The sequence below is a fragment of the Lindgomyces ingoldianus genome, assembly GCF_010093535.1.
Source record: "Lindgomyces ingoldianus strain ATCC 200398 unplaced genomic scaffold BDR25scaffold_30, whole genome shotgun sequence".
Lineage (NCBI taxonomy): Eukaryota > Fungi > Ascomycota > Dothideomycetes > Pleosporales > Lindgomycetaceae > Lindgomyces > Lindgomyces ingoldianus.
In genome coordinates, this window is record NW_022985191.1 from 82,864 (window position 1) to 107,633 (window position 24,770).

Consider the following 24,770-nt stretch of genomic DNA (forward strand, 5'->3'; position numbering starts at 1 on the left):
ATCGCGCATACCTTCTCAGCGGTCATATGCAAGTGTGGCTGCTAGTACGCCATCCAGCCCCAGCAAAAACACCTCGCCGCCACCATTCCCCTCACACTCATGTCACCCTCTCCAACCCTCGGCATCTAAACCACTAGCCCCTACTCCAAAAGCCAGAACATCAAGCCCAAAAACTACGCCGCCCCACCGTGGCTCGCCACATCAATCGTCGCCTGTCCTCTCTGTCCACGACCTAGAACTCCGGTTCCAGAGCAACCAGAACCCTTTTCAAAACCCACACCGTTGTTACCTATCACAAACAAGGCCCACCGCCGCCGTTGCACAGCTGCTGCACGCGATTGCAGAACTCCTAGAATCTTGCAACTTTAAGAATAATCCTACACTATACTAACACTCGTACGCCAGCAGGTTCCGCTTCATTCGCCGACAAAGGGACACTGAACACTTGGAGGAGAGAGCCTCAAGAATACTTGCTACTTACTAAATACGAGAGGTATAGGAGAGTTCGCTAGGAAAATACAGAGAGATAGATATTTTACATGTATGGGCTATTAGGAGGTATGCCATTACCAAGGAATTGCTTATGTAATAAACTACTAGTGCCCTCTAGGCTAGAGCCGGGCGTAATAAAGACATCCATCCATCTTCAGAGTTTAACATGCCTTCAGAGTGAGACTGTTAACATCTACTCTCATCCTGTTCCAGCTGCGGTGGCGTTCTTGGTAACTACTTCCTGACCCTTTACTTCTCCTAGAACCTCCCACGAGCTTCTTGGGCCGACTGGTCCGTCTTTTACATATACTTGTCGATATCAGTGATTTGATTTGGTATTTCGTCAAAATGCCATACACTGCTGTGCCACTCTGCCTACTATTCCGACCTATGGGGTCGTTTGGATGATGTCGTCATTGTCTTTCGAATACTACTAGGCTACTTCATATCAGGTATCTACGTCATCTTCTATGGTGAGCCGAATCTACAGAAAATCTACAGTTCAATAGTGCGCACAGTTCTACCCTCGTCATGCGCCGGTATCAGTCACGCTCTGCTAACCTAGGCTTCTAGATTAGTACACTGGGCCTCTTGACCCGCTTTGTCGTCGTGAACCCTCGTCTACAAAGTAAAATATGGAGAACTCTGCGCCTTTCAGCCTTCGTGGTAACAGGACTCTCAGAGTTTACTCCAGTTATTCATGCTGCCAGCATCTTTTCGTACGGACGACTTGTTAAGCAGGCACTACTACCTCAAAGGGCTAACTATTCTTATAGGGGTTATATTTTATGCAGAAAGCAATAATAATATAGTCCTACTATGCACAATACTAATCGCTAGTACTGCTCAGACACTGCCTTGAATCATAGAATCCAGGAAAGTTCGACATTTAGGACCCCCCCCCCAATCAGATATTCCACTTTGTATTGTAGACTGAGAGTCAAGGGAGCTATATGGTTTTCTAGGATTGTGAGAAGTCCCAGCCCAACGTTGATTAGACAGCCCATTGTAGAGCCCTCAGGCTTATAGAGACAAACAGTTTTTCAAGGCTGCCATTGGTTAATCTTCTATTGACGTCTGAGACAATTACTAGGCAGGCCCTTTTTTAGAGGCTTGGCGCTTCACGGGATTTATTTTCTCTAAGACGTCGTCATTTGGAGGAGATAAATGCTAATTTGGTGCAAGTTAGACAAACACAACAACAGGGGTCTGTCGAAGAATAGTACAAAGAGCTTGGAGCCGGCCAGAGAGTCCTTGAAGAAGTTGTTCAGTTCTATATACCTAGAACGTGCTGGCTGAGCGTATTATATGCTCTAATCTATCCCAGAGTCGTGAGGAAGCTCAGTGGTAGTCTGGCTAAAGAGAGCTGCGCCATGGTGGCCCTCCAAGTTATCAATGGACTCGTTCCGTGTTCTTTTGTACGTAGGGAGCCTATGATCCGAAGGAACTGCGTTCCAGGCCCGACAGTCATTCTCACGAAGCAGAATTGAGCCGGTATATGCCATCTGTGGGGTGCCTTGAGATTTTGCGGTGTTCCCAGTGGGATTTTGTTAAGGGTGGAGATAGAATGACTTAGAATACGGGGGAAGCCCACTCGAAAGAAAGAGCAAGAGTCTGTAATCCTCTAGAAACCGTAAAATTAATGATGTTCTTTTGATGGAAGGTCAAACGAATGGTGTAATGTTCGTCAGTATGCTAAATCAGGATGCTAAAGGAACCCCCGCACAAGGGCTCCATATCACCACCATCCCTCATTAGGCATGGCGAGGTGGCGGGAGATCGACGCTGAGAAACTCTTCCCCAAGCTTCAGTTCATCCCCCTGACATCGTCATGCCTTTGTGTGTTGTGTTGTCGACAATTTTAGGCATCGCGTACGCCTTCGAAGCATGTGAGCCGCTCCTTTTGAGGGCCTGGAGATTGATTTTATTGCACAGCGGCGCAAAGCGCTGAGAGAAGATTTGAGGAATGTGGCTTTCGAATCTTCTCTTTAGCAGATTGTAGGAGACTTGGGATCGCAGCATTAGAGAGCATGTGGTTGGGACAAATATCCGGTAAAGGTAAGTGATGTAGTAATTCGTATTATTTGTTTGTGGGTCTCGTAGATTCTTGTTACTTGTGCAGTCTCCTCTCGTCCTTTTGCTTTGAATACGAGGAAGAGGTGGTCCATGCGGACCTCGGAGAAGGTAAGCATGTAGTGTGGTACGATTTTGGGATAACAGAAGCTACTGCGGTGAGGAGTTCGTAATAGGTAGTGAGATTCGTTCCTCCTCTTCGCTAACCCTTCGCTGTCGTCCATGTTGGAGGGTTGAGCTTCGAGCCATGTTACCGTCCGGCCCTGCGACCGACACAGCCAACCGCATAATGATATAGGAGACTAGGAAACTCGACAAGCTCAACCCCATAGAGATTTTGGATGCGATCTTCCTATTAAGAGCTTCTGAAGACCGTCGTTGGCAAAGTCGCTTTCAATCCACCTTGAGACGATCGAATACGCACCTTTCACAAGTAGCTCTAGGGGAGACGGCTATGTGATCTTCACTCACTGTCATCGGCCGCACTCGCACTCACCTATCATGTCCACCCTTAATCCTACGATATCTTGCTCCTTCTCCGTATATGTGCAATAATAAGAAGCGACGCGAGACGCAAAGCAATACAATGCTTCATTGGAGACAACATAGCCACGAGATCTGAAAGAGTGGGGAAGATGTGTTTGGAGTAAGCTGGCTGCGTACCACTTACTACAAGAGACCCTTCTTAAGTCGCAACTTATAATAATAGGTAAGGATCCCCTTGCAAAACCCTGTGTCAAGCGGCAGCAATGAGTCTCAAGGCCCATAAATTTGCTTGGATAATGCAACCACCCAAGACTCAACGCCTTGGCCGAATGAGTCTGACTCCACGACTCCAGCTTGAATAAGCAAGGGCCACATAGAAAGGTGAATGAGAGTGGCAGATTCCTTGGAAAGGATCCATGGATCCCAATATGGGCACAGAATCCAGCCACATTGATATGAGGCGTAAGCCCCGCTCTTGAGTTTGTCCTCGTTTCATTCTCGAAGCAACAAGCCTCAGTTCCAAACATCGAAGGATTTACTGCTCGGAGATGAAAATGTCCAGTGTCAAAGCGACTCGGATTCGTTTGCACACTACAAATCTAAATATTAAAGACTCTCCTAGAAAGAAGAGCTATATTCAATTCAGCCCACCGGACATCGCTCATGCCCTCTATCTTGAAAGGGTTACAGAACTGATATTGCTTCGGAGGGTGGAATTCTTCGAGTGAGACCGCCTCTGGGGTTTGTCCAATCCCATTGGTGCCTTTCGCCCCGACGTCAAATAGCGGCTTCCACGATAGGCCTCCCTTACCCTGGGCTTTAATATTTTTCCTATTGGTATTTCTGGAGCCATATTCACCGGTCCGAAGCTTCGGTCATCCACGATGGACCAGGGCCGCTAGTCGTGTTGTAAGCGCATTACGAACCTATTTAGAGGCCATTTGATTGTATACCCACTCCGTACATGTATATTGTACGCCCCTTCCTAGTTTCTTTAGCTTCCCTAAGGGATATTCTCCTCACTGCATCTCAGCTCTTCTGGCATATTGACCTGTTTTTTCGCAGCCTGATTCCAACGGAAGGCGTGCCAATGGTTAGCCAGGCCGATGGAAGGTACCAGGTCTGCAGGCGCCAGCGTTGCCGGCACACCCAGGACCCATGATGCCTTACTTTCCTTCTGCATAGAGTTAACACTTCCTGCAGAGCTATATCTTGAGGACATCTAAACTGAAATGGCTTGCTCTGAGCTCCTTTGTGGAAGCTTTCTTGTGGTCGTTCCTCTCGGTGGGGAATTCCCCGCGTGGTGTACCGTCTCATGCTCTCTGTGGCTCGAATATGACTGGCCTGCGTTCTGCATTTCTTCCAGTGTCACTCTTTCTAGTCCATTGCACCTACTTCAGAATTGCAGTGTGTCCATGAAGTAGGGGCTGGGAGATGAGCAGAGAGTTGTCTGATGATGCTGTTCCTCCCTGGCCTACCTAGAAAGGTCTTGCCCTACCCTGCGCTTAAGGCCTCATACCCTGGCGCTCTAGCTTACAACTATACTAGCCTATGGGAGTGTTGTTACACGTCGAGGAATGGGTTTAGTGATTGAGATCATGCATCCCCATTGGACAGCCCCGGTCCACCGGCCTCGAAGCAACGCCCTGTTAACTTACTTTTTAGGGAGATAGTCTCTATATTATGGTACCTAGCCAGAAGGATCTTCACGCAGGTCACGAAAGGCTTCACGGCTTCAGGGCGGGCACCATTCCCCGTTCAGATGCCACAACCCCACAGAGGACAATGTCTGTTCGCCTAGGGGTATACTCCTGCCCTCTACGTATATATATAACAGCTCCTAGCTGACAAGATTCCTTGTTCAGTATGGAAACGCGTCTTCGGAGAGCAGAAGTGGGCAAGCCCTCTAGGACGAGAGGAATGGCCAGCAAAATCTGGCTTCAGGCTTCAGACATCACTATTACCACCAGCAATCACCATAATCATGATCACAACAAGTCAAACTGCAACAGACATCGTCGTTCATACTCCAACATGACGTAAGATCTCCAGACTTTCTTGAAATAGGCAGTCCGTCCTCCGAATCCATGCAAGACTCCAGAGAGTACTGGCACCATTGCTGACATTATACCCTTCTGGCTCCTCCTTCTCGTCGGCTTGGCCATCAGAGCCATTATGAAATGGGCTCGAGAATGGCCGTGGGGGCATTGAACTCAATAAGGCCGAGCCGAGACCTCGTCTACTGACGTAAAGATCCCATTTCCTACACCTAATTGTCTACCATCCCTACCATCCTATCTCCACCCCCCACCGATCCACAAATTTCCCACTCATATCATGCCCCGAACTCTGAATCACTTTCAAGCAATCTACCACACTCTCTTCCACACTTATCGCCCCTTCCTCTTTCCACTCCACTAGCCCCGTTTCCACCCTCCCTGGATGCAATAGCAAGAATACCACATCCGGGGCGTCAATACTGAAGCTTTTTACAACAGAATTCAACGCCGCTTTGCTCGCACGATATGCATAGCCACCGCCCGTCACATTCGAAGAAACAGAGCCCATACGGGAAGAAATAACGACGACTTTTGGCAGAATCTCCGAACGTGGTGACGAGGCGGCGAGTTGGAGGCTCGGAAGGAACGACTTAATGACACTGAACGTTCCAAACGAATTCACTTCAAATGTGCGCATCATTGTGTTGTGATCCATGACGTGATATGTTTCTGCTGCTGCAACATTGCCTTTCTGACTGCTCACAATTTCTGGCACAAGGCCGCGGATCCCGGCTGAGTGGATTAGGAGGTGTATTGGCGTGTTTGCGAATTGTGAAGATATTGTGGATAGTGAGGTTGTGTTTGTGATATCGGCTTTGAAGAATTGCACACCTGGTGACAGAGCCAAGGTTTCTGGAGCCGGGGGTGTGATATCGAGGGCAATTATCTTGGTATCCGATTCTGTAGTTGAAATGTAGTGTTTGAGGAAAGCGAGGCCAAGGCCGGAAGAGGCTCCTGTGATGAGTATTGTTGGCATGGTTAATTTATCCCCCCGTTCTGCCTCAGTGACGTTAATACAGCTTGGGCCGAGTATCGGAATAAGATTAACAGAGTAGCCCTCTTGCTAGATTCATCTGGAGAGAAAGTATGTACTTGAATTTGTCACGAAAGACATTGGCATGTGCAGGAAACCATCCCCAATCTAGCTCTCGGACCGCTCTAGTAAATGCCGAAGGGGCTGAGCACAAACGCTTGCATTAGCGCAGGATAATTACCCGTCACCTTCGAATGGGGGTTGCCGAGAGTGGGCTCCAGTGCGAAGTTCCCCGCAGGGTGGGAGCCTCAGACTACGGGATGTAAGAATGTAAAAGGCTGTGTGACTTAGAAGTTCGACGTCTTCGATCTCCTTTTGCTAAGATAATATCTGGCACCGAATTTGGGTTTCAGATATTCCTTCAGTGGACTAGGATTGTGAATTTTTGATTTGAGTTAAAGAGTGGATTCTGTGTACAGAATGTTTTATGAGCCCGGGATAACAGATCACGGGCTTCCCAATGACCCATTCAAGGTAGCTAGCAGCCTCTTCAACCCCTTACCAGCTTTCGACCTTGTTACGAATAGAAGACATCACTCCTTCCCCTTCCCCTCCACCTTTATCCCAACCTCAGCAACATCCTCTAATCTTAGTAGCATCCCCTAAACTCAACATCGCCCCAATACCTACAACACTAACACCACCCTACCAGGCCTGCGTGATCCCCCGGCCAATAGGCTGGATATCAACGCTCTCACAAAATGGCACCGCGAACCTAGCTCCATACTCCCAATTCAACAACCTCACCTTCGACCCACCATACGTCATGTTCTCGGCGAATCAAACCCCGACCACCGGTCAAAAAGACACAGTCCGCAACGTCGAGTCCACGGGCGTGTTCTGCTGGAACCTAGCCACCTATGAACTCCGAGAGCATGTGAATTTAACGGCTGAGGGCGTTGGGAGCGAGATCGATGAATTCGAGCATGCAGGACTGGAGAAGGAAGACGCGAGATTGAACTCCGTGGCTGTGCGAACCAAGGGAAAGGGGATGGAGCGGATGCAAGTACCCATGGTAAAGCGCAGTCCGATTAAATTCGAATGCACACATTACTCAACCTTGCGACTGCCTGGGAATCCGCCGATGGGGTCTGTAGACGTTGTAATAGGACGGGTTATTGGGATTCATATCGACGAACGCGTTTTGACGGATAGGAGAATTGATGTAAGGAAAACGGTGCCGATTGCGAGATGTGGGTATTATGAGTATGCAGCTGTGAGGGAGGTGTTTGAGATGATGATTCCGGGAGATGATCCGGCGAGGTTTGCGGGGTTGGAGGGGAGTTCCAAGGGGAACAGGAAGATATGGGATGAGATGAATGGGGAAGTGGATGCGGGGACTGGGGTTGGAGCCCAGGAAGGGAAGGCTGATGGGTAAGTCTTTAGATGGGAGGGCGACGCATGCCTGAGTAGATTAAAGGTAGACTTTGAAGTACGTCTGGACGCCATAAACAACCTACCAAATGCAAATGCACTCCTTCCAAGACGCCCCCACAAATTCCCACCATTTTTTAGACCTTAGACCTCATACCTCATACCTCATACCTCATACCTCATACCTCATACCTCATACCTCATACTTCACGCGTCATACTTTACACCTCATGAGCCTCATCTCCCTGCTATCTTATCCTCTCCTACAACTGTCCTATTACTCTCCCCCGCTCCTTCCCTTCCACCCCCAATCTTCCCCGCAACTTCCAGACTACCCTCAATCCCACTGACCAACCCATCCAACGCCCCAAACACATCTCCGCCCGCCCTGTCCCTCGCCTCCTTCAACTTTCCCTCCCCCGGCTCCCCTTTACCCTTTCCTTTATTCTTCCTCGGTATTTCTACTCCCTCCACCTTCAGCATATACCCCTGCTCAGCATCTTCCTCGTCAAAGCTGGGTGCAGACCTCACCCCCGAATTCGTAACCTGCCATTCCGCCGACAGACTCTGTGCATCCAGAATGGTGTGACCATCGGCGCCAACATCCACGATCAAAAACCTCTCCTTAGCCCCCGGTATCGGCGGTGGAAGGGGTGATTCAACGGCCGTGTCTTGAACCTCGCCCTCCGCTCCAGTGTCTTGCCCTTCTTCGCCCTCGGGGGCGTTCTGCGGGAGATATTGTGTGTCGTCTAACCCTAACCCGCGCATTGCGGCCGCGGTAACTATGACGGGGTCGTCGTCGGCGAAGACATAGTGGACGTATGGATGGTAGTGTTCGCCGGTTGTAGTATCCTCTACCAGTGTGAAGAAAGGGTTGAAATTTGGTGGCGGGAGAAGGGTTTGTTCGGAGCCGGGTTCGGGGTAGGGGATCTGGTCTTCAGCGTCGTAGGGCGGGTCATCAGTGTAGTGGGGCTCGGGTGGTTCATCTTGTGGTTCAGGTGGCTCTTCGAGGTGTGGCTGAGCAGGCGAGCGAGGTAAGTTAGAGGGGTGGGCTAGTAGGGTCGGTGGTGTAGGATTTGGATTTGAAGGCATGATTTCTGGGTGGAGGGGAGTTCGGAGGCTGGGGTAGGGCTGAGCTTGAGTTGGAGCTGGAGCTGGGAGCTTTTATCGATAACGAGCGGGTCCGTGCAAACTGGGGTCCGATGCACATTGCACGATGCGCGATGCACGATGAGCAGGAAGTGAGTTCGGAGAATTCGTGCTTGGTATTGAATTGATGGACATGCTTAGGTCGAGCTGAAAAAGCATGTCCCCTTCCATTAACACGCCAAGATATGCCGGCATTCAACTGTAAGCTTGGGGTGGTGGTGGTGGAGCGGAAGGAAGTGTGTTGTTTTTTGTATTGATCATCAGATGGAGCCCCTAGGGCAGCCATGGTACATAGAGAGAGGTACAGGCACTAGTAGATAGTGGCTTGGCCTGATTACATCAACGAAATAGGGTATCGACCAAACGCCAATTATCAGAGAAGCCCCCATCACAGTAACAACAGCATCCAACATCCCTATAGCAGTGGCCCATAGTCAGCCTGCAAGTGCTTTTCTAGGAGGGGGCTCGCAAAACTGACCGGCAGTGCCACTCGATACCCTTCCTTTGCGATGAAAAGCGCAAAATTTATCCACCCGTCCAAGCATACAACAGCACACAGACATCATATTTGCGTGACTAAATGGCGTGTGATTGCGATGAATGGGTCAAGCGGGGGTTTGCGTAGTGATATTAGAAGTCGGCGTCTGCGATGGTGGCGGAGCGGGAGCTTCTTGAGACTTGCTCTTGAACGCTGGAGCACCCATTAGCGACGCCTCAGCCAGGATTCAAGATGCGCGTACGTTGGCGACACATGGGACATTTCTCCTGCGCACTCTCTTGCCGCAACCATGAGAAGATACAGTGCTATTCCCCATTAATTAGCACCAACCGACCGTTCCCTGTGAGAGGCCGTATACCATGTGAAATGAATGATTGCATTCGCCAAGCACTGTAGATAAATGAGCATTAGACTTTTCAAACTGTGCAGTTTGACTGACACAAGGGGCACTCATCGCCCGGGAACTTGCATCTGGAGCAAGTGCTGTCGTACGGGTTGCGACAGATTCCACAGACGTCATCGTCGGGCATGTCCCAGCGCCAGGCGGCGATGCCATTCCACTCCCGAATCGTGACTTTCATCTTGTCGTCAGTGCCTGGTGATATAAGTCGTTCGAAGCGCTTGTGTTGTAGTGAGCGCAGTAGTATTTATGGAGCACATACGCGCGGGATGGGACGGGAGTGAAAACAAAAACACGTCCAAATGGCCAGGCGGTGAGGGTGGCGGTCACCATCACTCCCACGGCATCTCACGATTGCGCCAAGACCAATTCCTTTCACTTCTTCGTTAATCAACCAATTCCCGGCCATCTCTGCAAACTTCACTTCTCCTTACTCTTCACCAAACCATGCAATCTACCACCGTACACCGTGAGTGATTGAGCCACGCGGGTGAGTGACGTTCTTCCCCCGCGCCCACGTGACTGCAGCCCGACATAGCAAATAGAGGGGAGGTGCCGCCGATCAAGACCCCCAGGCCCCTCAATCAGCACCTGACAATGACAATGGGAGTGAGAGCTTGCTTGCACCGGCGTCTTAACACTTCATATCCCCACCCAGCTCCATTCCAATGTTCCTGACTAACCCTCATTGCCTCTCACCAGCGTCCAAGATGCTGCACTCAAGCCTACACTACACTCTCCGGCCGCTCTCCCGCAACTTCGCTCTGCCATTGGGGGCAAGGAGAGCAATGTCTCAGTACACGCTCTCCTCATACCTTGTCACCCCCGCCGAACTCAATTCCGCACTCCAAAAAAACCTTCATTCCAAACTCTCTACTGCACCCAAAATCATCCCCCTCTGCGCATCTTGGTTCCTGCCCAACGACGGCCGTGACGGACGACAAACTTTCAAAGCATCTCGTATTCCACACGCTAGGTTTTTCGACCTCGATGCTGTTAAAGATCCCAATTCTCCGTACCCACATATGCTTCCGTCGGCAACTGATTTTGCGAGAGCGATGGGCGAGCTTGGCGTCCGCCGTGATGATAGTGTGGTGGTTTATGACTCGAAGGAGCTCGGAATATTTAGTGCACCGCGAGTGGGCTGGACGCTGCAGGTCTTCGGACACCAGAACGTGCATGTTTTGAACAACTTCCGGCTCTGGTGCGAGCAAGGTTATCCGGTCGAAAGCGGAGAGCCCGCGCCCGTGGATGTAGTCGAGTATTCAATCCCAGAGCTGGACAAGAGCAAAGTAGTAGCATTTGAAGAAGTCCGAGAAATCGCGAAAGAACAGGGGAAGGAGGGTGCAGAGGAGGTACAAATCCTGGATGCAAGGAGCAGTGGGAGATTCAAGGGGACTGAACCAGAGCCTAGGAAAGGTAACGAACCCCCATACGAACTCCAATTCGTATGCAGAACTGATAACAGACAGGCCTCTCATCTGGCCACATTCCCTACTCTATCTCCGTCCCTGCCTCCGACGTCCTCGACCCCAAAGACAAAACCCTCCTCCCCAGCTCTGACCTGCAAGCCCTCTTCAAGTCTAAAGGCGTTGATGCCTCAAAACCCATCATCAGCAGCTGCGGAACCGGCGTCACGGCTGCTGTTCTCGATGCAGCTCTCACCGAAGCTGGATTTGAATCCGAGAACAGGAGACTGTATGATGGGAGCTGGACCGAATGGGCCCAACGAGTATCTCCCTCAGACAGTCTGATTCGCAAAATTGGTGATTGAAGTTACTGATTTGGTGGCTTGGTGCGTTTGATGCGTTAGGTGGCTACTACAATAGCCCTTCCATGGAACGATACCCTTACCCCGATATCCCTGTCTATCATTTAGCAAATGCGGTCCTGTATATAGCTATCGAAATTGAGGGAATCAAGCAGCCAATGTCACTTTCCTAGTACCTTGAAGATGCGCCGAGGAGGTCCTATAGATAATAGAGATTGGGGTTATACTTAGTCCCACCCCATCCAAGTTTTGCAAGGAACGCTGTCAGATATGGCTTTCACATTGTCGAAATGGCTGTTGGTTGGAAGTGGTGATTCGATACTATTGTCGATATGTACTTTAGTGTAGACCACTTTGATGACTTTGATGAAAATCCGTCCATCCAAATATGCAGATGCTAATGCAGAATTTCGTCGCCCGCCACTCATCTGTCCACCGCCACCAAATCCGCCCTTTCCCTCCCCCATCCCATCTCCTCAAATCTCTCTAGTACTGCCCAGCAGCCTGCTGACAGGCCTTCAGCTGATCCAAATACCACCCGCAAATGGTCAAGCTGCCCTGGTTCTCATCCATGCACTTGCGGAAGTTGTTAATATCCGTCGCGCAAGCCCCGGTGGCGTTCTGGGTGCTGGTTTCCTGGTGCTGTTGTGCGAATTCGGTGGATGCGGATTGTTGCTCAGCGGGAGCGGAACTGGAGCCACCGCTGAAGAAGCCGCCGATGGCGTGCCCGATCGAGGAACCTACTGCGACACCGCTGGGGAGGAGTTAGTGTATCCGTATATATATAGATAGGATTTTCTCATGGGTAGAGATTTTGTGTTAAGCAGCGCGGGCGGGCTTGAGGGAAGGTGGAAATAGGCCAAGTCCGTCTATCCGTCCGCAGCTTTGCTCTACAGACAACTACATTGCAAAAAAATCTTCACTTACGCAGCCGTACTGGCCATATTGGCAAACAACCCCGGGCCTTGACTCGCCTGTTGCGGCGCAGCAGATTGCGCCGGAGGAGCATGTTGCTGCTGTGTTGGAGCCGCAGCCGTGGAAGATTGACGGGCTGGTGGTGCAGCAGGGGCACGGGCAGCGGGTTTGGGGGGCGCTGCTGTTGGGCGGCGGGGAGCGGATCCACCACGTTGACGGGCCATTGTGATGAGTTGCTGGAGCTGGAGAGAGGCTATTAGTTGTAATTGAGGAGGTGGTTCGATGGGAGAGATAGGGTTGGAGAAGGAGAGGGAGTGGCGGTGATGGTGATGAAGATGAGAAAAGAGCTTGGGGAGGTTCGAGAAGGATCGGCGAAGACGGGGCTTTCGGAGGTAAGGGACCGAGGTATTGGTGGAAGTTTCCGAGACGAGCGACCAGTAACGACCAGTCTCAGAGTCACGTGCATGCGGGGCTTATTTTGATACAAAGAAGAAATCTTCGAGAAGGTGGCAGAAAGTCAACACTGGGAGGCTTGAGATATATAGAGCAGGATACTTAGTAGAATAGTAGCATTGTCTATAGAAATTGATATTGCGGTTATGCTCTATACATTTGAGAAGCTTCTTCTCAAAATCTTACACTCCGCTTCAACCTTAGCCCGTGGTAAATTATACCAAGCCTGTGTCGCTTTCTCCTTTATAGCCTCACTTAGAGGATTGATCTAAGTGTGTATGAGCCCTAATATGCTTAAAGATCTCTTTAGATCCAGCAGCGCTCAATCTTGTCAAGGTCCGGAAATTGAGGTAGCCAAACAACCAGACGCATCCATTTGCTGCACCTAGCCCTATCTTTCACAGCAAACTTCCTAGCCTTTGTATAAAGAGAAGATTTGCTCTCAGAAATACTGACAACCCGGCTAGAAAGCCTATAGATTTCGCTAGCCCGTGAATGTAGTAGAGGACGGAGGACCTGCTCTCTGTACCATAGCCAGTCAATGCCACCTTTTTAGCTTCCTATCACATTGAACTCTCTCAATATTGGGCTCCCACTCAGGCCTTTTGAGCCTGCGAGGGTAGCCTAGTGGCTGGGGATCTTTGGCATCCTTTTGGCTTGTATTTGCATTCAGTGCTCATTCGTACCAGGGATCTGTGCCCACTTCCTTACGCATCCTTGCAATAGAAGTTCCCTTTGTTCTCTTTGTGAATGATAAGGCAATTCTACTCCTCCCCAGCCCCAGTTTCTTTCTCCTAGATATAGAAGGGACCTAGGCCACAGCCCTCACAGATTGCACCCTAAACCATCACTGATTGAACGCAGTAGCTGGCGGACGACTATAGCCGAATGGATTGGTGCCCACAGGTCTTGAGACCTTAGTTTGCCTGCGTTGGTAGTCGCTCTTGATAGAAATCTCGTCGTTGAAGAAGAACATACATTGGATTTTGAGCTTGCCTAGCGCCCACCTGTAGAAGACTAACTGTGCCCGCTCCTAGGATTCATCTAACTCAATCTTACAAGGAGGGACCCTCTTACTAACCTCCGTCTTCTTTAACACCTCCTCTCCTGTTAAATATGGCATCCGAACCCCCTCCCATTCCTCTACTATCCTTATTATCTGCTTGTGCGATATATCTTAGTACTCCTCGTCTCTCGTCGTAGTCAACCAAAAAGCTCCAGCAACAGCAAAACCTTCAGGGAAACGCTCCTCACGGCCACGATTGCTTGGATCTTTGAGATGTTGTAATAGAGTAGACAGACTAGGGTCCCCTGAATCGCAGCGGCCGCGCACGTGCCGATAGAACTGCTGGGCGCCGTTGGGAGAGCAATTGGCAAGCTTCTCGGAGACATGTACCCAGCCGCGCCCCTCGGAGCACATGGTAACAATTGCGGCATGCATCATTGTTGATAATTGACATTTAGGCCTCATGGAGGCATTATGACGATCAAAGAATACTAATAATTTGCTTATCTAGTAATGCCGATGGTGGGTTGAAGAGTAATCTTGACAAAGCCGACTTCTCGCAGGTGACTCCGTAACTTCCTGACTTCTCTTCGCTTCGCTTCACGTGTAAAGGTACTGCAAGAGACTACTTGGAAAGGTCTCAGCTTAATACTGGGCAGTGTATTACCGTATGCGTCTGAAATTTTGCAATTAATATAGTAAGTGGCAGTTCGCGGTACTCAGTGGTGAATATAGGATCCACTGCCAGCTATCTCGTGGTGATTTTACAAGTCAGGGTGTGGACAGAAATGGATGTGCACCAGGTACAAAGTCCATTAGACCCTCTAGCCATGATTCAGGCCTAACCCTCCCCAGTTTCTCCTTGAATCTTAATCCCATCCTCCCCCGGCCTAGTTTCCACAAACGGTACTGCCTCTCCCATCTCCAGCTGGATCATCGCATTCTTCCCCTTCACCAAGTTCATCATCATATAATTCATAAAGCACCTGATCCCCAACTCCTCCCCTCTCTTCACCACCCACCCATTAATATACTCAATCTCCGTCCGGCGCCCTGCCCTCACATCTGCCAACATACTTGAAATGTTATCACGAGTCTTGTTGGCAACGCCGACAACCATGGTTTCGAGACGGCCTGGATCGAAACGCTGTTCTACGTTCGGGATATACTGGAGTTCGGGCATGCTGCGGATCACGAGGCTGATTTCGGAGAGAAGGAGGCGCATGGCGCGGGTTAAATGATAATTGTAAAGGATAGATCCGTTGCGGGCGTCGAGCATGACGGTCAGGGGATTGACAATGCAGTTTACAGCAAGCTTTTCAAGTTGTAGTTGAAGGAGGTCGGGAGGAGAGAATGCGGTGGCGCATAGGACAGGCGTGCGGAGCAGAGATCGAAGAAGATAACGACTGTTAGGGGTCCACCTGGAGAAGTATGGCATGGGTTCTCTCATGCTGGAGTTTGGATTTGCAGGGTTCTTTGGTGTCACGGGAATCTTTGCGGGTTCATGAAAGCCTGGCTTGAACTGAAGTGTGGGCGAATATGGTCCTGGTTCCTGATTTCGTTCATGGGGGATAATTCCAATAGATATGGTTCCAAATCCAGCATGGGTTGCTGTAAAAGGGTCATCAGGGCTTGTGTGCATGCCATGGGAGTTGATTCCTAGCATATAATGTGGTCTGGTCTGCGGGTCCGGAAATATCTCTCTGCTCACTTCTTCCACGGTGCCCATACCGTTCTGGAAAAACAGAATGACGGATTCTGGATGCAGTCTATGCTTGACGGCGGATAGTGCGCTTAAAATATTCGGTGCCTTCACGCACATAATCAGGCTATTAATTGGCTCGTTTGATTCCCCATCTATTAGCTGGTGCGTAGCGTCTGGAGAGACCGAAGACGTTGATGGGTCTTGTACATTTTCCTCCGGCTTGACTTCTTTTCCGTGAAAGCGAGGACGCGGGATCGCTAGCTCCACATCGAAGCCTCCTTGCTTCTCTGAGCTGCCATCGGTTATTAATTGCAGTTTTTTCGACGATTCGTTCCATTCTTTCAGTAAGCCTCCGCGGTGGAAGAGTAGCGTAATCGGTGGTGGATTCGGAATGCCGCGCAATGAGTGTGCAATGAAGCGTCCCACACTGCCTACACCCAGGATGTGAATCCGTCTATCGTAAATGGGTTGACGACGGTAAAAGTCTGCGACATTGCGCAACGGGGCTTTGGGGGTTGGGAAGCTGTTCTCGTTATCTTTTTCGGCGCTACTCTGTATTAACTGGTGGGAATAATTCAATTCGAAGCATTTACCTGGTGCCCGTTTTTGCTTGCGGATCCATATCCTCAGGACTCCACCAACTCCTCAGCAGCCCTCCCGTCTGGTAGTGGGCCACCCGGCCAAATGAATTGTTACCTGGACCACATTTGGGATGTGCATGCAGTATCCGAGCCGGAAGCTTGGGGAGGAAATGGGAAAGTGATAGGAAAGATAGATGTAACGATTTCATAAGATCATAGGCAGAAGGGAAATAATTGCATCTAAATAAGAAGTGAGCGCAATTGAGGTTCTTACAGAGTTCGTGAAAAGTAATTGTCTATGCTTTGATGCCGTCAAGGATCTGGTCGACTGCGCGGAGAAACCTCGGGCCGCGCTCAAGGAGCGTGAATCTCAACTTTCGAAACTCTCTCTTCGCCTCTGTGACTTCTGTAGCGCAACGCTGGCAAGCGTAAAATACAGCCATGGATGACACGCTTGATCTCCCTTCCATGGTCGAGGACCTCGAAGCCAACATCGACGACCTCTCCGAAACACTCCGCCCGCTTCTCTCAACCCCTCTTTCGGACCGCGCCTCCAAGCTCCCTCTCCTCGACAAAGCAAAACTCTACGTCCACGCTGCATACGCCATCGAGTCGCTCATATTCTCCGCGCTCCAAGCCTCTGGCATTAACGCCAAAGAACACCCCATCTTTGCCGAACTCGCGCGACTCAAGGGCTATTTCAAGAAAATAAAGGACGCGGAATTAGGGCCTGTGCCGCGTGCGAGGATTGACAAAGAGGCAGTTGGGAGATTTATTAAGCATGGTTTGGCTGGGAATGATAGGTTTGAGGCGGAGAGGGTAGAGAGGGTTTCAAAGGAGAAAGCAAAGGCGAATTTGTTGGAGAGAAAGATGCATGTGAAGTTTGACCAGGAGGAAGAGGATAGACAGTGGAGAGACTATGAGAGTAAGAAGAGGAAGGTAGAGGAGAGCAGCGCGGTGGAAGAGGAGCATGGCGTGAGCAGCGAGAATGAAGAGATTTATGGTCCCGACCTGGACAAGAAATCCGCGCCCATCGAGCCAGCAAGGAAGAAGCAAAGAATCACCGCAGCAGACATGATAGAGCTCGACTCCCCACCCTCCACTACAGAAATAGAAAAGAAAAAGAGCAAAACGAAGAAGCATAGCACGGAAGAACCTGCTCCGTTGGATCTTGACAATCTCCAAGGAAAGACGAAGAAACAGCACAAAGCAGAACGTAGGGCTCGAAAAGAACAAAGGAGAGCTGAGAAGGCTGCGAGAAAAGGGTCGTCAAATAGCAGCCCAATCGTGCACCGAACGAAACAGACTGAGGGGACGGGGGAGGAAGCACCTGGAATAGAGGAGACTATCTTTCCCAAGAACAACAGCGCACCCAGGACACACAGCGAGACTTTCCAAGCATTGCTTCAAGGTTCGTTTTCGAAGAAAGCGAAGAAGTCATGAAGTAAGGTAGTGAGCAGACAGGCATCGACCACTTGAACCACCCACTATTAGGCAAAGCGTAAGGTTTGGCTGGCCTAAATCAAGCTAGTCCATGGGACGTAGCTATCATTCTTGTTGACGACGGAGCTGTCAGTCTATGTCCAGGGCAGTGGGCTTGAAAGAGTACACTCATGAGTTTTCACGGGCAGGATCATCACTTATGCATGGTGACAAGAGAGATGCTGAATCTTCTCAGCCTATGTATTAGAAGTACAAGGCTGCCTCACCCAACAGCCCTTGATCTTCGCAATCCAACCCATATGAATTGCTCCGTATATCCAAGTTTGGCCCTCCCATAAAATGCTGAGCGCTATTCAATCCTGGCGCCGATTATCAATATTATACAAATATACTGAACCTTTCACCCCCATTTGCTTCCAAACCCAAAAGTCACTCGCTGGTATTGTACTATACAATCGCGAACCGAAACCGAAACCTTTTATATGCGATAACCCCCGTTGATGCTGTAAGTAAACCCGGACCGTTCTTCCAAATATCAATGTAGGAAAGCCGGCCACTAGCAGCCGTAATGAATAAATGCATAATCCGGAAAATAGATAGTAAGCGAATGTAGAAGATAATGCGGATACTTTGAAAGTCGTCTTTCCGTCCTGTCGCGGCTGATAACTGAAACCGGTCCCTGAGTTATGCTTCGATATTTAAAACCCGGAATGCGAGGGGTGTGTCTATTCAAACGCGCCGGGGATCGCCAGACTTAATCTCGCGTCCCTCTTCCTCGGTGGTACTGTCTCTGGTGTGGAGACTGATCGCTGGTGCACCTGCTTCTCTTCTACCTTTATTTCCATGGACTTCCGGACTTCGTTCTGAAGCTGAGCCTCGGCTTGCTCTTCAACGTTCTTGTCTTCCTGTTCCGTAAGAGACCCCTTCGGTGAAGGTTCGGCGGAGATGACGGTTTTCCCAATGGACACCCTCTTCACCTTGTCCTCATCTTTGGACTGAAAAGGGTCATCTTCACTCTTTCGTGTATCCTTACTTGGTTCCGTCATGTCCACAGCCGAGTCTAGAGGTCTGCCGTCGGAAACCTGGCTCTCTTCACTCGGTCTTGTCCCATCTCCTTTGTCGTTCCCGTTTACAAACGTCGGACTACGCGGGCTATCTCGGATAGGGATGAATGAGGGTACCACACCCCCGCCTAACCGAGTCCAGAACATGCGCTCTCGTAGCCGCACACTCTCCTCCCACGCAGCCTTCCTCTCATCTTCAGTTTCCGCTCTCCAGTGACCTGCCGCAATCATCCTTAGGAATCCGATATAATCGCAAGTGGCCCGAACCCTACCAAGACACCAGTCACATAGCGGATACCGTTGCGCCTCTTCGCTTTCAGACGTTTTGAACCTGTATTTTCTTGTATACTGTTCGCCTTTCCTGTTCTCCCCGCATAGGGAACATGGGAACACCGGACCTCGGAACTTCGGGATGGGCGGATGTGGCTCTACGACAAGTGATCCGGCCGTAATGCTACTAAGCACAGTGCGCCGCGCCATCCACGATAGGCCGGGGGCAATGTCAAGACGTAACGTTGGCTCAATGTCTTCAGTGAGCGCTCGTTTATAAAACTTCTCATCCTTGAGATTCGGCATACCCACACCAGCAAGGGAGTCACGGGGGGAATTCGTGCCGCCCGAGCTTGGAGATTTGGCGGTCCCTGGAAGAGAGGGAGTGGAATTGTTGGTGAGCGAGCCAAGGCCAAGCACATTAAGGCCACCGTAGTTGCCACTCGACACGCGGCTTGCTGGTGCCGAGGAACGGCCACTGATTTTGAACATGTCTTGAAAGTCCTTGAAAGATGGGAGGTCAGATCGGAGAACGGGATGAATTAGATGAGAGAAATGCAGCGGGTGATCTGGAGGGATCTCGTCAGAGCCAGGCGTATTGGGGGTCAAGTTTGCAGCCTCAAAGAGCTTGTTCATTTTGTCGGCTGGAGTGATTCCTGGGGTGGAAGGAGCAGTGGTAGTTGCAAGGGCGCTGCTTTCGTTCTCATCGCGATCCGAACTCATCTGCTGCATGACGGCTTTGAGGTCCTGCAGCTGCTCTTGGTGAGACGACAGCAGAAGCTCCGTGTCGTTGAGTTGCTGCTTGAGCTGGTCGTTGCGCTTTTCGGACGCCTCGGTTTCCTTCCGCGCAGCTGCCACCATCTAGGAGAGGGGGGATTAGCTAATGTTCAGCCCAAAGTGCAAGTATAAGCCTACCCCATTCGCTTCTTCGAAAAGAGCAGACGTCAACGCCTCCACCTCTGCGTCCGTCTTCCTCTTCGCCTTCTCCGCCTCGACCCTGCGCCTCTTCTCCTCGATAAGGTCGCCAGACAACTGTTTCTCCATCTTGTCATAGACCTCTTTGTCGACCAACAGACCCCTCTCCATCATCTCCTCATGCTGCTTGACCAGTGTCTCAAACTGTGCCAGCTTTTCCCGAGCAGCATCCAACTCATGCCTTGTCTGTTGCAGTGAATCATCCAAGGTAGTCTGGTGGTTGATAGCATTGACCAGCTTTGTGCTGAGCGTCGCAACCTCTTCGCTGAGATCTGGGTGCATGCTCGAGTCTGTAGAGCCATTTCGCGAGAGTGCCGACTGGGGTGTGGGCGATCTAGGATCGGGGATAGTGTTCATGCCCTCACTCTCGGAGCGGAAGAGGCTTGGGGCAGCTACTCTCCCCAGCTGTGGAGTCGAAATCGACTTGGTGACGTGCTTGTTCATTGGAGTGGGAGTCAATGAGCGGATCTGGGATGACAATCTGGAGGGGGTAGTGGAGCCTGAGGTGGCTCCAACCGCGTGCCCCCAAGGGGCCGAGGAAAAGTATCTATAGCACAAGCGACAGTTAGCATGCGTGGTCACAATGGCTGTGTGTGGTGACCGGAGTTTTAATTAAGAGACGTTGGGGTACGTACTCAGCCAGCTTGACGAGGGAGACCACTTGGGGGGGGGGGGGGCAGCCGGCACCCTTGCTTGCCTTGGAACAGGGTTTACGGGCGAAGCGGACGAAAGAGCCGCGGCAGGACGAACAAAGGAGTGACGTGGAAAAGAAGAAGAGGAGGAAGCAGAATGGAATAATCAAGATGGGCGCATGGGGGACATTAGAGGGTCAGTAATCGCCCAGGACGTGAATTGGGGGGAGGGAGACGTGACGAGGAGGCCAACGAGTCGTGAGTGGAGAGAGGAGGCCTGGCTTGTTACTATCGGCGGCAGCGGCAAGTCGGGGAAGGGAAAGGTCCAATGCGCGATGGGAAGGATGATGCTTACTCGCCAGCGGCAAGCAGGGCGCCGGACATCTGAGCGCCGCCGCCAGCCTCGCCAAAGCCTCAATCCACGCCGCCTGCTCTGGACGGGGCATTGGAGATGGCCTTCCAATCTAGCCTTGTGCGCAAGGATACAGCACCGTCGATGTCCCAGAAATACTTGCATTGCGATGGCCCCTGACAGACATTTTTGGCAACGAAACAATTGCTTCTTTGTATGAGCTATCTCTGAATTGGGGGCGGCGGATGGAAAAACTCTGCACAGAAAGTACACTTGTCAGGACCGTGAATGACGTTGCACAGCGTGGATGCGTGCCGGATATGTGGCCCCCCAGAGCACGGCAGAATTTAATATCGAAGCAGCATCGTCATGAAAATTGATAGTCCCCGATGCACTCTGCCCCGGGCGTTCTGCGCCTCAGCGTTCTGCCCCCAGCGTTCTGCCCCTCCAGCGTTCTGCCCCCCCCCCGACTGTCCGCCTTCCTACGCACCTTACCTGCGCCTCAGGCAGCTCACCTGCGCCTCAGGTAGTAAATATGCGCCTCAGGCAGCAATTGGGCTGTCCATGACCCCCCGCCGCACGTGCGCTCCTGCAACACCAAGACACTGTCGTGACTTTTCTCAAATCGTGATACCCCGCCCAAACACGACCACCCACAACCTACTCTAGCACGCCATGGCTGATGCAGATCTGGAAGAAGTATGCATCTCCGAGAATCCCATGGTGTTGAATGCGGCTGACATATTGTGAGATTCGCCGAGCGCGCGTGCAGCAGCTGCGGCAACAAGCCAACGACGGCGCCGGTGGAGGAGAAGGCTCGGAGCAAGATGCGCAGAGGTGAAGATGGTCGTGGCAGGGTCCCAACTCTGTCATGCTGACTGACGCGGTTTTCCAGGCAGCGCGAAGGTAAAGCGCCTCCCACCTGTCTCCAACGCCGCAATGCTCGGTCTCCGATATAACACATCGCTCGTGCCCCACACCCACCCCTCCTTCCACGCCTCCAACCCCCAAAATCGCACCTGCTGCCCACAGGCCCTCCCCCCCCCCAAAAAAAAACAACAACAACTAACCATTCCCCAGCCGACCAACGCCAAACCATCCTCTCCCAAATCCTAACTCCCGACGCCGCCGACCGTCTGGGCCGCATCCGACTCGTGAAAGAGTCTCGCGCCACCGACATCGAGAACCGCCTGATAATGCTCGCCCGATCTGGTCAATTGCGCGCAAAGGTCACTGAAGAACAGTTGAAGGAGCTCCTGGGCGCTGTGGCAGAACAGCACGAGAAGCAGGAGGAGAAGATCGTGGTGACGAGGAGGGGAGGCAGTGGGTGGGATGATGATGATTTAGATGATTTGCTCAAGGATGTGTAAAGGATAGCCTGCGATTAATATGAAGTAAACACTCTTTAGACCGAGAATTCTGAGATCATGAAGCATAGGATGGTCTTGGGGTAGAGTTGGGTGAATGCATGGAAAGGCGTTTGGATCGGATATTCCCCCATGACGGTTCCGCAGGTCGAAAATGGTCTATAATCATTGATTCATGTTATCAGGAGAGATAGCCCATTTATGAAATTCCCTTGTGAGAATAGAGCCCATACCCTACAGCACAGCGCCCATTTTCAAACCCCAGAAGCGAATGTAACACCGGTGTAGGTAACACCAGTGTGGAATATCCGTACACCCTTCAAACCGATGCCCTCATATCCTTCGTACGCACCCTCGTATCTGCTGGGCAAGGACTTGAGGTTGCAGATCTTCCTCAGGCCGCCGGTGTCAATGTCTGCTCAACCCCAATTTCTTCCTCCAGATTGGCCAGGGCTTCTTCCGCTGTATCGAGCAGCCCGGCCCCCTTCACTAGTTCACTATCGACCATCGTACCGGCAAACGGAATCTTCGGCCCATTCCCAACCGTCTCCCATTTATCTCGGACCTCCTGGGCTTCTCCATGCTTCAAAGCACCAGTTGCCATGGCTTTCGTGACCAATTCCTGGAGCTCATGCTCAGCCTTGACAATTCGTTTCTCGAGACCTTGCCTGCCCATCTCCAGTTCTGGGTCATTCTTTGGCGTAGCTTTGAGAGACTCCTTCATGTTGATAAGCCGTGCTTTCTGGTCGTCGATCTCCTCTCGCTCGGGAGACATTCCTGGTGGCAGTAGTTCCCGATATCCTGCATCCTCATCGTCCTCGCCCTGTCCCTCTTCGGCAGCATGCTCCCACTCCGCCTGCATGGGATCTGCTATGATGACTTTGAAATCTGGATTGCGAAACTCGGCCGGGTTCTGGGCGACCTCTTCGAAGAAGTTGAGGATGCATTTCTGAAGTTCTGAATTGGTGAAGACGCATTCACCGATTGAGCTGAGACCCCCCGCGAAAGCAGGACAGATTGGGCTTCGGTCATCGCTATCGTATGAGGGCTCTCGACTGGATTGGGCTTGGTGGGCGGTAGATAGTGAGAAGCGGTTGAGCAGGCCTGAGATGGCGGGAACCGAGGTCGGTGGAACAAGCGTCTCGAGCCAGCTGACAGGTTTACTAGGCTTAGCCGTTTGGGATGAGGTTGGCGCGCCATCTGCACGAACGGCCGATGGTGGCATTTCAACACAGTCGTGTGGATCAGATGACAGAGGAGACAAGATCCACTTGCGCGCCCTCTGACGAAGGAATGCCTTGAGATTCGCATTGCAGATCTGCGAAGAGACATAGCTGGGTTGGGCGAGGGCTAAGGCAGTGATTCGGGAGCCGTACTTATCCACTAGGGGCTGCAATTAGCATTCTCATTTTTCGCAAGGTCCAGTATGTTCGCATAGACTCACTATCGCCATTGAGGACATCAAGAAGGTAGTCAGCGCCGTTCTCAATCCCAATGGCATAGACCTCTGCATCTGGCGCCACAAAGTCCGGGTTCTTGATGATTCGGTCGAACACGGTTTTTATGTGTTCTTCTGGAGTACGATGCCCCTCGACCCTGTTCTCGACTTCATGGATTTTGATGGACTCGTGACAGATTGACTTTCGCGGCATCGACAGCCATGAACGTACCGTCAAGGCCTCGTTGTACTTGTGGGAGTAGAGCAACTGGCCCGTGTTCATGACGATCAGTCCCGGGATGTCTTTCTCTTTACCTTCGACACCAGCACGGTCCCGGAAGATGTCGAACTCATCCCCAGACTCTGTGGAGCGGTGGACCATCTCTTTAGCAAAGTTAACAATGGTTCCGCCATTGAGCCCAAGCCCCCGCTGCATTTGTCGATAGGCTAGTATGCCGAGGTCTTGCAGGGAGTCATTGATGATTACGACAACCCGCTTTCGTGATTTCAGGATCTTGGCCGGTGGAGCCAAAATCGGGATATGGGGTTGAGCCTCTGGCTTGGTAGTAGTCAAGGTTGGGAGGTATAACTTGCTGAGTCCCAGGGCAGCCAGTCGGTCAGCAACTTCTTGTCTCCAACAAACTGAAGAAATGTCAGTAAGCTTCTCCACAACCAACCTGGACAACTTAAAAACACAACTCACTCTGTATTGCTTCTCTGTGCACCTCATTGTGACGCTCCTGGTTGCTGAAGTGATATTGAAACCCCTGGTCGGGATACGCGATCATGCGGATATGACCAGCCTCGTTGATAAAGTATCTACGGGCATCTTAGCAGATTGAGCTTCGCTATAGTCACAGTGATCCATGCCCCAATTTCTTCATGTCGGCTGGGTAAGACGCATCGGGCGGTAAGCCCTCCTCTACGCGACGGAACATGATGTCTCTCAAGTAGTTGCAGTCTTGTCTCACAAAAGCTGACGGATCAGTGGAGATAATGGAGAGTAGTTAGGGGGAGAGATTGAAGGAGGAAGGAGGGTCTGAGGTGAAGGTCTGTTTACTATCCAGGGTACCTAAATAGTCCAAGTGCGTCTGGTCGCAGCCTTGCATGAAGCGGTGTATACTTAGCCATGTGGCGTAACCGACGCGATGAAATCGCCTGAACCTAGCAAAGTCTATGACAATGAGAATGCTGCAATCACGACGCAGAGAGAGCATAAGCATACAGTCATG

General features: G+C 51.1%; 12 protein-coding genes across 12 annotated transcripts in view; 5 read left to right on the forward strand and 7 right to left on the reverse strand.

The window, feature by feature from the left end:
* Nucleotides 1-2,204, forward strand: part of BDR25DRAFT_358718 (uncharacterized protein) — a gene marked incomplete at both ends in the record, with an annotated part of 3,117 nt that extends 913 nt beyond the window's left edge. The window contains 17 exons of the mRNA XM_033695992.1: nucleotides 34-207; nucleotides 237-316; nucleotides 406-503; nucleotides 651-722; nucleotides 755-783; nucleotides 816-855; nucleotides 930-965; nucleotides 1,002-1,037; nucleotides 1,066-1,224; nucleotides 1,362-1,372; nucleotides 1,404-1,461; nucleotides 1,491-1,567; nucleotides 1,637-1,670; nucleotides 1,716-1,900; nucleotides 1,951-2,031; nucleotides 2,069-2,104; nucleotides 2,156-2,204. Coding sequence (XP_033544004.1) covers nucleotides 34-207; nucleotides 237-316; nucleotides 406-503; nucleotides 651-722; nucleotides 755-783; nucleotides 816-855; nucleotides 930-965; nucleotides 1,002-1,037; nucleotides 1,066-1,224; nucleotides 1,362-1,372; nucleotides 1,404-1,461; nucleotides 1,491-1,567; nucleotides 1,637-1,670; nucleotides 1,716-1,900; nucleotides 1,951-2,031; nucleotides 2,069-2,104; nucleotides 2,156-2,204 — 1,255 coding nt within the window. The remainder of the gene's footprint in view (nucleotides 1-33; nucleotides 208-236; nucleotides 317-405; nucleotides 504-650; nucleotides 723-754; nucleotides 784-815; nucleotides 856-929; nucleotides 966-1,001; nucleotides 1,038-1,065; nucleotides 1,225-1,361; nucleotides 1,373-1,403; nucleotides 1,462-1,490; nucleotides 1,568-1,636; nucleotides 1,671-1,715; nucleotides 1,901-1,950; nucleotides 2,032-2,068; nucleotides 2,105-2,155) is intronic.
* Nucleotides 2,205-5,337: 3,133 nt separating this feature from the next.
* On the reverse strand, nucleotides 5,338-6,087 carry BDR25DRAFT_292154 (NAD(P)-binding protein; the record flags this gene model as incomplete). Its single annotated transcript, XM_033688641.1, has 1 exon — nucleotides 5,338-6,087. One exon carries the CDS (start codon nucleotides 6,085-6,087, stop codon nucleotides 5,338-5,340), a length of 750 nt encoding a protein of 249 aa, XP_033544005.1.
* Nucleotides 6,088-6,474: 387 nt separating this feature from the next.
* On the forward strand, nucleotides 6,475-7,522 carry BDR25DRAFT_292159 (uncharacterized protein; the record flags this gene model as incomplete). Its single annotated transcript, XM_033688642.1, has 2 exons — nucleotides 6,475-6,618; nucleotides 6,797-7,522. Exons 1-2 carry the CDS (start codon nucleotides 6,565-6,567, stop codon nucleotides 7,520-7,522), a joined length of 780 nt encoding a protein of 259 aa, XP_033544006.1. The 5' UTR covers nucleotides 6,475-6,564.
* A 299-nt stretch (nucleotides 7,523-7,821) lies between these two features.
* On the reverse strand, nucleotides 7,822-8,610 carry BDR25DRAFT_194463 (uncharacterized protein; the record flags this gene model as incomplete). Its single annotated transcript, XM_033684312.1, has 1 exon — nucleotides 7,822-8,610. A coding segment is annotated over one exon (789 nt), but the record flags the coding sequence as incomplete, so codon positions are not given.
* A 716-nt stretch (nucleotides 8,611-9,326) lies between these two features.
* Nucleotides 9,327-9,747, reverse strand: BDR25DRAFT_196211 (RING/U-box; the record flags this gene model as incomplete). Its single annotated transcript, XM_033684340.1, has 4 exons — nucleotides 9,327-9,358; nucleotides 9,408-9,471; nucleotides 9,525-9,556; nucleotides 9,606-9,747. Coding segments are annotated over 4 exons (270 nt in total), but the record flags the coding sequence as incomplete, so codon positions are not given.
* Nucleotides 9,748-10,354: 607 nt separating this feature from the next.
* Nucleotides 10,355-11,340, forward strand: BDR25DRAFT_235106 (Rhodanese-like protein; the record flags this gene model as incomplete). The annotated part of the gene is made up of 2 exons (XM_033685502.1): nucleotides 10,355-10,985; nucleotides 11,039-11,340. The coding sequence occupies 2 exons, from the start codon at nucleotides 10,355-10,357 to the stop codon at nucleotides 11,338-11,340; spliced, it is 933 nt and encodes a 310-aa protein (XP_033544009.1).
* Nucleotides 11,341-11,632: 292 nt separating this feature from the next.
* On the reverse strand, nucleotides 11,633-12,563 carry BDR25DRAFT_305622 (uncharacterized protein). Its single transcript, XM_033690444.1, has 2 exons — nucleotides 12,265-12,563; nucleotides 11,633-12,091 (listed from the first exon to the last, which is right to left on the reverse strand). The coding sequence occupies exons 1-2, from the start codon at nucleotides 12,474-12,476 to the stop codon at nucleotides 11,824-11,826; spliced, it is 480 nt and encodes a 159-aa protein (XP_033544010.1). The 5' UTR covers nucleotides 12,477-12,563; the 3' UTR covers nucleotides 11,633-11,823.
* A 1,812-nt stretch (nucleotides 12,564-14,375) lies between these two features.
* On the reverse strand, nucleotides 14,376-16,273 carry BDR25DRAFT_305624 (uncharacterized protein). The gene is made up of 2 exons (XM_033690445.1): nucleotides 16,010-16,273; nucleotides 14,376-15,963 (listed from the first exon to the last, which is right to left on the reverse strand). Exons 1-2 carry the CDS (start codon nucleotides 16,036-16,038, stop codon nucleotides 14,553-14,555), a joined length of 1,440 nt encoding a protein of 479 aa, XP_033544011.1. The 5' UTR covers nucleotides 16,039-16,273; the 3' UTR covers nucleotides 14,376-14,552.
* A 165-nt stretch (nucleotides 16,274-16,438) lies between these two features.
* On the forward strand, nucleotides 16,439-16,855 carry BDR25DRAFT_161421 (uncharacterized protein; the record flags this gene model as incomplete). Its single annotated transcript, XM_033684048.1, has 1 exon — nucleotides 16,439-16,855. A coding segment is annotated over one exon (417 nt), but the record flags the coding sequence as incomplete, so codon positions are not given.
* Nucleotides 16,856-18,053: 1,198 nt separating this feature from the next.
* Nucleotides 18,054-20,414, reverse strand: BDR25DRAFT_69331 (Sec2p-domain-containing protein). Its single transcript, XM_033698924.1, has 3 exons — nucleotides 20,385-20,414; nucleotides 19,690-20,296; nucleotides 18,054-19,635 (listed from the first exon to the last, which is right to left on the reverse strand). The coding sequence occupies exons 2-3, from the start codon at nucleotides 20,191-20,193 to the stop codon at nucleotides 18,166-18,168; spliced, it is 1,974 nt and encodes a 657-aa protein (XP_033544013.1). The 5' UTR covers nucleotides 20,194-20,296; nucleotides 20,385-20,414; the 3' UTR covers nucleotides 18,054-18,165.
* Nucleotides 20,415-21,191: 777 nt separating this feature from the next.
* On the forward strand, nucleotides 21,192-22,155 carry BDR25DRAFT_305625 (DNA-binding TFAR19-related protein). The gene is made up of 4 exons (XM_033690446.1): nucleotides 21,192-21,432; nucleotides 21,485-21,570; nucleotides 21,629-21,639; nucleotides 21,814-22,155. Exons 1-4 carry the CDS (start codon nucleotides 21,409-21,411, stop codon nucleotides 22,101-22,103), a joined length of 411 nt encoding a protein of 136 aa, XP_033544014.1. The 5' UTR covers nucleotides 21,192-21,408; the 3' UTR covers nucleotides 22,104-22,155.
* A 140-nt stretch (nucleotides 22,156-22,295) lies between these two features.
* Nucleotides 22,296-24,476, reverse strand: BDR25DRAFT_376025 (uncharacterized protein; the record flags this gene model as incomplete). Its single annotated transcript, XM_033697420.1, has 4 exons — nucleotides 22,296-23,483; nucleotides 23,545-24,180; nucleotides 24,242-24,357; nucleotides 24,409-24,476. The coding sequence occupies 4 exons, from the start codon at nucleotides 24,474-24,476 to the stop codon at nucleotides 22,495-22,497; spliced, it is 1,809 nt and encodes a 602-aa protein (XP_033544015.1). The 3' UTR covers nucleotides 22,296-22,494.
* Between the last annotated feature and the right edge of the window lie 294 nt (nucleotides 24,477-24,770).